The 9,168-nt window shown below is 42.3% G+C and overlaps 1 protein-coding gene across 1 annotated transcript; it reads right to left on the reverse strand.

Annotated features, from left to right (window-relative positions):
* Nucleotides 1–7,240: 7,240 nt before the first annotated feature.
* Nucleotides 7,241–7,883, reverse strand: LOC111541115 (60S ribosomal protein L29-like). Its single transcript, XM_023209767.2, has one exon. The coding sequence runs from the start codon at nucleotides 7,844–7,846 to the stop codon at nucleotides 7,379–7,381; it is 468 nt and encodes a 155-aa protein (XP_023065535.1). The 5' UTR covers nucleotides 7,847–7,883; the 3' UTR covers nucleotides 7,241–7,378.
* Nucleotides 7,884–9,168: the final 1,285 nt, after the last annotated feature.

The raw sequence follows: 9,168 nt of genomic DNA on the forward strand, positions 1-9,168 counted from the left end.
CTGTAGTACCCAACTTTCCTGATCCCATTTTCACCACCCAACCAGGTCAAATGAGTAGACACAGTGGGGTCATAGCCTGAAGCTAAAGGTCCTAGCTTGAATGCCTTCCAGAACAGGAAGCTTATGCTACGTCCCCTGCTGCATCCAAACAGAAATGTGCTTCCTCCTCTTCTCCTGGTCATACCCTTAATTTTGAGGAGTTGTATTAAAACCAAAAGCACCAAGACTAAAATGCAACCCAGCCATCTAGAACAACCTGCATACACCCTGGGAGGCTGGGCCTGGAGATCAGGGCTGGTTGTAGGTGATAAAGGGGTTTCTCTTTGACGGTAACGTGAGATTGTTAGGCTGGGAAGATGGGTGAGAGCTGGGAAAGAGGGTGAGTAGATACCCACTGTAGTGTTGAAAGCATCCCAGCACCATTGTTTTTCCTAAATTTTGAGGTTCAGCTGAGTTCAAGGAACCTTTCTAAGACACTCACGGTGTGGCAGGACCAGGTGCTAGAGATGTAATCATTTGTAAAGTACGTGAAATCATTGCAAGGTAGATAAAATCCCTGCTGTCAAAGAGCTTGTGGTCAAGTAAATACAAGGAGATACAGACAAGTGTTATTACAGAGGTCTTAGAAGATGTTAAGGAGGAGGCGATGATATCACACAGCCTGCTAATCAGAGAGAATTAACGGAACTGTCCAGCCCTCTCTATAGAAAAACAGATGGCTGTTTTGACTCATTTAGCTCCGGTGAAAGAGCAAGGTCAAAGTTCTGCAGTGGGCAGATCCAGAGGGTAGAAATACTAGCCCATATGTCCCTCCTTTTTTTTTGGTTTGAGACCGAGTCTCGCTCTGTCGCCCAGGCTGAAGTGCAGTGGCACGATCTCGGCTCACTGCAACCTCCACCTCCCGGGTTCAAGTGATTCTCCTGCCTCAACCTCCTGAGTAGCTGGGACTACAGGTGCCCACCACCACCACACCTGGCTAACTTTTGTATTTTTAGTAGAGACGGGGTTTCACCATGTTGGCCAGGCTGGTCTCGAACTCCTGACCTTGTGATCTGCCCGCCTCGGCCTCCCAAAGTGCTGGGATTACAGGTGTGAGCCACCACGCCCAGCCATTTTTTTAAAGCTTTTCCAAGGAATTAATGCCGTAAAGAGAAGACAGAGTCAGTGGTGGTGAAATCAGTGATGGCTGATAGCGACCAGGCTGAGTAACATCATTGGCAGGGGTGCATCTGTGGTGGTACCTGGGGTCTATGCACTCCTTAGGAAAGGGAGAAATGAGGGAGGACCTCTTCCCTTCTTCTGAAGACTTTTGATTGGGCTGTGGATGTTCACTTCTGAAAAAGAATGATCTTTATTTGTTGGGTCTCCTCTGGATAGTGAGTGAACTCATTCTCTCCAGCACATTCTTTTACCACTATGCTTTGCGATACTAAACCAATCATCAATGGAATGAAATATCTATTACAGAATCATTAATTAAATGCACAAAGCCCAAATAAATATGGTGATGAAGCTACAAAAAGTGAAATAGAGTCTGCCTCTTTTTAAAGAAGACTTTTCAAAGCATTTTTCTTCATGGTAATTGGCATTTTACAATGAGTTGTTCTCCAAGATTGCTGTTAGGACCAGAGTCCAAGCAAGATCCTGTGATGACAAGGTTCCCTGGCAACTAAGCCCCTTAAACAGTGTTAGAAACAGACTACAAAACAGAATTCTGCACTGTGTCAGGATGCATTTAACAAGGCTTTGGTGTCTATTTGGTATTTTTATGATGTGTAGAGCAGCAAGACAAATGGGCTTAGCAGCCCAGGGTAGTTGCTATAGCAATAAGTAGTGCAAGTTTTGAGATCCATTAAATTTTTTTTAGGGTTAGAAATGTTTAAATATTGTGATAGTTCTTTCTCTAAAATAAATGAAAACACAGAAAATTCACTAATTTGCTACTCAGGCTCACAAAGTCCTTTAATAAAGATACTTAGAAAAAGTCTAGAAATTTAAATAAAGAGAAGCTGTCACTACAGTTATTTCTTGAAGCCATAATCCAACCTGATACCTTCATTTTCCTTTAGAAAGAAAACTATAGACCCTCTTCTGGTATTGTCATGAATTATTGATGTTAGATTAAATATTGCTCCAGGATATAGCGCCTGGTGATCCCTTTGACAGACTGAAAAATTGGTATGTATCAAAGAAGTAATCCTTCACTACTGACCAAATTCAAATCCGTCTGTTACCATAAAAGCAATAAATAACCAATCTAGGATTGAAATACATGGCGTGGTCACCCCACTTCCAGCATTTTCAGGGCCCAGGCAAGAGTACAAACGGAGGCCCATATGACATAGGTCTAAAAGTTATAAACGAAGCTTATAATTTGTTAAATAAAATACGGTCTATCCTTCGATATTGGCAAGGCTTTCTCTTTCTTTCTTTTTCTTTCTCTTTCTTTCTTTTCTTTCTTTCTTTCTTTCTTTCTTTCTTTCTTTCTTTCTCTCTCTCTCTCTCTCTCTCTCTTTCTTTCTTTCTCTTTCTTTCTTTTTTTTTGCTTTTTGCCAGAGTTTCGCTCTTGTTGCCCAGGCTGGAGTGCAATGGCGTGATCTTGGCTCACTGCAACCTCTGCCTCCCAGGTTCAAGAGATTCTCCTGCCTCAGCCTCCCTGGTAGCTGGGACTATAGATGCCCACTGCCCTGCCCAGCTAATTTTTTGTATTTTTAGCAGAGACAAGGTTTCACTTTGTTGGCCAGACTGGTCTCGAACTCCTGACCTCAGGCGATCCACCTGCCTCAGCCTCCCAAACTGCTAGGATTATAGGCATCTTTGAGCCACGGCGCCCGGCTGACAAGTGTACTTTCGTGACATTTGGAAGGCAAGGTCTGATTTAGAATTCTTGGGCTACTTGGTGTTGCTCACTGAAGTGTGGAGAACCAGTCTAGTCCCCAGGCTGCAACACCCACCTCCTGGGTGCCCTTCTTCTCTTCTCACCACCAGCCCCACCCCTGTACTACAGAGGCTTGTAGCACATAGTACCCGTGTGGACACCCTAGTCTTGTACAGACAAGCTAATGCACCTTCCACCACCTCCCCACTGGCTGCCATGGCCACCTGCAGTGCCATGTTGTGTTCTCTAGCTGTTCTGTCCTTCCTTGGAGCAGACCCAGAGAAGAGACCAGTGCTGGGCCCGGAAAAGGGCTGAGTGCTATTTGCAGAGAGAATCTTGGGGCCTCACATACCTGGAGTGAGACCTAGAAGAGAGGGCATGAACTCCAGGCTGGTGTGTCCCTTTGACCCTCAAGGAAGGGCATGATCACGGAAGAACGAGAGTGAACTTCCTGAAGCAGGGGTTCCAGGGCAGGACCCCTTCGTACCCACCTTGCACTGACTAAAGGCTCAAACCACCCCATTCCGACCTGACTGTGTTATACTCTCCCAGGGTGTCTTGTTTACTTTCCTAGAATCATTACTTTTACTGGCTTCCGGACAAGCAAGAGGATATGCTATTATCCATGGGAAAATAGCCCAGGAGAAGACAAAGTGGCTTCCTAACAAACTGCGAGATATTACTGGAAGCTTGGGTTGCAGAGAGGATATTGAAAGCAGGGACCTGAAAGCACCCTCTTAAGTTTCAGGATCCATCTTCGAAGACGGCAGCCCTTCTATAACAAGGAAAAGCCCTGACTCCTCACATCAGTCAGAGCCCCTGCCCAATGTCACCTATGCATCTCGCCCCTCTGCTCTCTCTGCCCTTTTATGGGATACCAGTGGAGCTGGCTGTGTTAGATAATCTCCGCTCTCTGACAGCCACGTCTGTGCTATTCTCATCCGTCTCTCCCTGTCTGACATCAATGATTTCTTTGTGGGTCAAGGCCTGACCTGGATCTCTTGAAACCCGGTCTGTACCTTTTCTCACCCACAGGATGCCAGTTCATCTTGCTCTGCTTACCTCTTGATGACTGACTCATCTGGGGGTGGAGTGGGGAGGCCAGCCACACCTTAAACATGTGCCTCTTGGATTTTGGAGATTTAACGGCTCTGTACTTTGCATCTGATTTTGACTATTTCAACCAATGGAAGGAGAGAGATGAGAATAAAGCTACTTGTTGACACTTCGTCATTTCATATCAGGAACCAGAAAATGAAAAAAAGACCTATCTGTTTTTTTTTTTTTTTTTGGTGGTGGGCTTCTCCCTTTCACTTGTTCTGTGTTTCTCAGCTAATTTCCTGCCAGGACAATTTCAGGTTCAACCTGCTTTTTAAAGTTATGAATCATACCCGTGACTCAAAGCCAATTTTAGTAGAGAAGAAAAGCTAAGCTGGAGGTCTATAAAGAATCAAACCTAGTAGGAAATATGAATTGTTATTTTTGGGACTTTTGGCAAACACCCACTAAAGCCTTATTCATTCATTCAGGAAAAATATGTTGAAGACATGCTCAATGGATGGTATAACATAAAAAAGCAGTTAAATACTTTTCTCTGAAAGATGCATACATTTTTTAAAAATTGAATTCTTATTTTTTCAAGGAGTGAAACAAAACTTAGAAGTAGTAGTTACTATAAATTTGTCAAGTGTGTTGCTATTGAAGAGAAAAAGAGGGCTGGGCATGGTGGCTCATGCCTGCAATCTCAACACATTGGGAGGCTAAGGTGGGCGGATCACTTGAGGTCAGGAGTTCGAGACCTGCCTGGCCAACATGGTGAGACCTCATCTCTACTAAAAATCCAAAAATTAGCCGGGCGTGGTGGTGCACGCCTGTAATCCCAGCTAGTCAGGAAACTGAGACATGAAAATTGTTTGAACCTGGGAGGTGGAGGTTGCAGTGAGCTGACCATGCCACTGCACTCCAGCCTGGGCAGCAGAGTGAGACCCTGTCTCAAAAAAAAAAAAAAAAAAAATAGAGAGAGAGAGAGAAATTATGGAGTTCCTCAACTAAGAACTAGGATGATGAATTCATAACATTAAACATTTATTTTCTAAATCTTAGAGCTGGAGAACACCTCATCGATGATCTCATCAATTGTACACACAACTTTTCAACTTCAGTAATGAGAAAAAAAGGGAGGGTGAATGACTTGCTTGAAGTTGCACAGTTGCTCAGCCTGTGGTAAAATCAGGCCTGGAGTCTGGATCTCCCATCTTTCTATGAGTGAGTGCTCTCTCCAGGAACAATCGTGATAGCTATTATTCATCAATTATGCAAGCAAGGCACTTTCTCTTGTGCAATACTACTTAATAGTCATACCTCAGAAAAGGCAAGAATCTGATTCCCAAGGTCACATTCTTTCCATTTGTCAGCTCCACTTTGCCCTGCGCTGCAGTGCTGGGAAGGGCACTGCTGTCACCTTTTCTTAAGCAGTCAAGACCAAATGGCAAAAATGAGAATCTGTCTCCACAATGATGTTTGCTTGTCCACTACTTTGTTTCTTCATTTCTTCCATCTTTCATTCTCTGTGCAAAGTGTTGAGTTAGGTGCCATGGAAGATTGAAAAACAAACAAAAAAAGATAAGATATAGACCTACCCCTTAATATATCCAACGTCTAAAAGTGGATATAGGTCAGGCACAATGGCTCACTCCTATAATCCCAGCACTGTGAGAGGCCAAGGCAGGAGGATCGCTTAAGCCCAGGAGTTTGAGAGCAGCCTGAGCAACAAGGAGAGATCCCATCTCCACACACACACACAAAAAAATTAGCTGGGCATGGTGGTGTGCACCTGTAGTCCTAGCAACTTGGGAGGCTGAAGCAGGATGATTCCTTGATTCCAGGAGTTCAAGGCTGCAGTGAGCTATGATTGCACCACTGCACTCCAGACTGGGTGACGAAGAGAGACTCTGTCTCAATAAATAAATGAAAGGGAACATAAGACTTGTTCACAAATAACTATAAGATAAAATTTAATAAAACATATAAAAGAAGTAGATAATGTCATAGAAATTCCTGTGTTGGAGGAAAATAAAACTCTGGAAAGGAAGCCAGACATGGTGATGTGTGCCCGTAGTCTCATCTCAGCTACTTGGGAGGCTGAGGCATGAGGATCACTTGAGACCGGTAGTTGAAGTCCAGCTTGGGCAACATAGTGAGACTAAATCTTAAAAAAAAAAAAAAAAAAGGGACTCTGGGAAGGAGATATGGAGAAATCTTGGAAAGATGAAGCATTGCTTTACTCTTTGGTGAAAGTGATTATATCCTTCGGGCAATTTTCTTCTTTGAGAATGGCTATAAGGCTTTATCAAAGAATAATTTGGTTTTCAAATTTTTATTGTATTTTGACAAATTATAATTGTATATATTTATGGAGTATAAAGTGATCTAATGATACATGTATATAATGTGGGATAATTAAATCCAGCTAATTAACATATCCATCATCACAAATAATTATCGCATTTTGTGTGAGAACATTTGAAATTTACTTTCTTAGCAATTTTGAAATACATGATGTAGTGTTATTAACTATAGTCACTACACTGTGCAAATATGTCTCAAAAACTTGCTCTTCTTGTCTAACTGAAACTTCTTACCCTTTGGCCAATATCTCCCCATTCTGCCAAGCCCTAGCCTTGTAACCACCATTCTACTCTGTCTTTCTAGAAGTTCAACTGTTTTGGATCCCACAGGTAAGAGAGAAATGCAGTCTTTGTCTTTCTGTGCCTGGCTATGGCTTATTTCACTTAGTGCAATGTCCTCCAGGTTCATTTCATGTTGTTGCAAATGATAGGATTTCTTTATTTTTAAAGGCTGAATAGTAATCCATTGTAGGTACCTATTACATTTTCTTTATCCATTCATCCATTTATAGACACTTAGTTTGATTCCACGACTTGCCATTGTGAATAAGGCTGCAGTTAACATGGGAATGCAGATAACTCAACTCTTCGACATACTAATTTCAAATCCTTTGTATCTATACCTACAAGAGGAATTACTGCATCATATCATAATTTTATTTTTAGTGTTTTGAGGAACCTCCGTAGTGTAGTTTTCCGTAATGGCTGTACTAATTTACATTCCCACCAACAGTGTACAAGGATTCCGTTTTCTCCACAACCTCATCAACACTTGTTACCTTTTGTCCTTTTGATAATAGCTATTCTAAGTGTGAGATATCTCATTGTGTTTTTAATTTGCATTTTCCTAATGATTAGTGATGTTAAGCATTTTTTGTGTATCTGTTGGCCGTTTTTATGTCTTCTTTCAAGAAATATCTATTAAGATCCTTTGCCCATTTTTTAAATCAGGTTATTTGTTTTTTTTTTCCTGCCTCAGGTTTATTTGTACAAACAGCACAGGAGGACCCCAGCCCCATGCAGATGGCAGCCCGGAGGTGGGGGTGGGGGGTCGCACCAGTCCTTCTGTCCTCACGTTGGCACACAGAGATACCTACTCTGTAGCCTTTGTAGTGGCCTGGGCACCTTTGGGAGCCTGAGCTGGAATTGAAGCTGGAGCTGCAGCCTGAGCCTTGGTTTGATCCTTGGCCTTGGCCTTTGGCCGGCACAGCCGGAGCCCTTTGGCAATGCGAGCACCAGCATGCTTCCCAAGCTTGGGGTGGGCAGTGTAGGCAAGTCGATCAAGCTTGCGGCTAACACCCTTTGGGATCTTGGGCTTAACCTCCTTGGGCTTTACGAGGGCCTTGACAGCCTCGGCACGTGCACTCATGGCCTTGGCATTGTTGGCCTGCATCTTCTTTAGGCCCTTCTTGTTGTGCTTCTTGGCAAAGCGCATGTTCCTCAGGAACTTGGGGTCCACCCCCTTAAGAGATTCGTATCTTTGTGATCGGGGTTTCTTGATACCATTTCTGTGCCATTTTCGGGACTGGTTGTGTGTGGTGTGGTTCTTGGACTTGGCCATGTCTGCACACAGTCGGTCACCCGTCCTCTCCGCAGCCCGCGCCCCGCCGCCGCTCGTAAGTCGCGGATGGCATTCAGGTTATTTGTTTTCTAACATTTTTCTTAGTGGAGTCTTCAGGGTTTTGTATATATAAGGTCATGTCAGCAAACAGTGAAAATTTTACTAACTTTCTTTTCTATTTGAATGTCTTTTATTTCTTAAAGAATAATTTAAAATAATGAACTTAAGGGGAAATCTAGATTTTCCAAATAGATCCTTGGAAAATAATAAAAACTTCTTAACTTCTAGACAGTCCAATCTTATAGGATGTAAAAATTCAGATGCTAACTAAAATTTAGTTAATAGCAGAACACAAATTTTTATTACATTTACTGAGCTTTCACCTTGAGTTATATAACTTTGAACAAATTGGTGGATAAGTAAATATTCAGATTTTGACGGAAATGAATAAAAAGTGAGTTGAATAGAAAGATTTTGATTGGACAAAAGCAGCACTTTGTTTTTTGGCTTTTTTCTTTCTTTTTGTTTATTTCTTTAGCACTGTGCTACATTGCAACGCTAAATGGTTACTCTATGAGAAAATATAATATAAAACCAAATATCTTAACTTGTGAAATTACACAAGACCTCCATGATGTCTTTGGGCATTTTAAACCGTAATAATTTTTTTTTTTTTTTCCCAGAGATGGAGTCTCGATCTGACACCCAGGCTGGAGTGCAGTGGTGCAATCTCAGCTCACTGCAAGCTCCGCCTCCCAGGTTCACTCCATTCTCAGGCACCCACCACCATGCCCAGCTAATTTTTGTATTTTTAGTAGAGACGGGGTTTCATCATGTTAGCCAGGATGATCTCTATCACCTGACCTCGTGATCCGCCCACCTCGGCCTCCCAAAGTGCTGGGATTACAGGTGTGAGCCATCATGCCCAGCAAACCTTAATAATTTAGATTGAAGGCAGGTAGAAATTTTGAAGCAAATATAGATCCACTTTTTGTTCACAACCTACCAGTACTCAATGAAAAACTCTAATTCTGGGTTTGAGATTCTTTGAAAAAGGAAAAAGAATGGCACCATAAATGAGAAAGAACATATGGCCCTATCAGTAGTTAAATTAAAACCCATAGAACACAATAATAGAATTTTCACTTTGCCTTTAAACGCTCCTTTCAGATTATTACCGCTATGTTCACAACCTAGGTATTTAAGTTTAAAGTTAAAAAAATGATAACGTGACTTCAAGAACAGGGAGAAACAGGACTTCAACTACATCTGTGATATTTTATTTCCTTGGAAACATGTGAAATAAACATGGGGAAATGGGA

This window comes from Piliocolobus tephrosceles, chromosome 5 (assembly GCF_002776525.5).
Source record: "Piliocolobus tephrosceles isolate RC106 chromosome 5, ASM277652v3, whole genome shotgun sequence".
NCBI classification, from domain to species: domain Eukaryota; kingdom Metazoa; phylum Chordata; class Mammalia; order Primates; family Cercopithecidae; genus Piliocolobus; species Piliocolobus tephrosceles.

Excerpts from the sequence above, each read along its gene's own strand:
- LOC111541115 (XM_023209767.2), bottom strand. The coding sequence starts at position 7,846 with ATGGCCAAGTCCAAGAACCACACCACACACAACCAGTCCCGAAAATGG.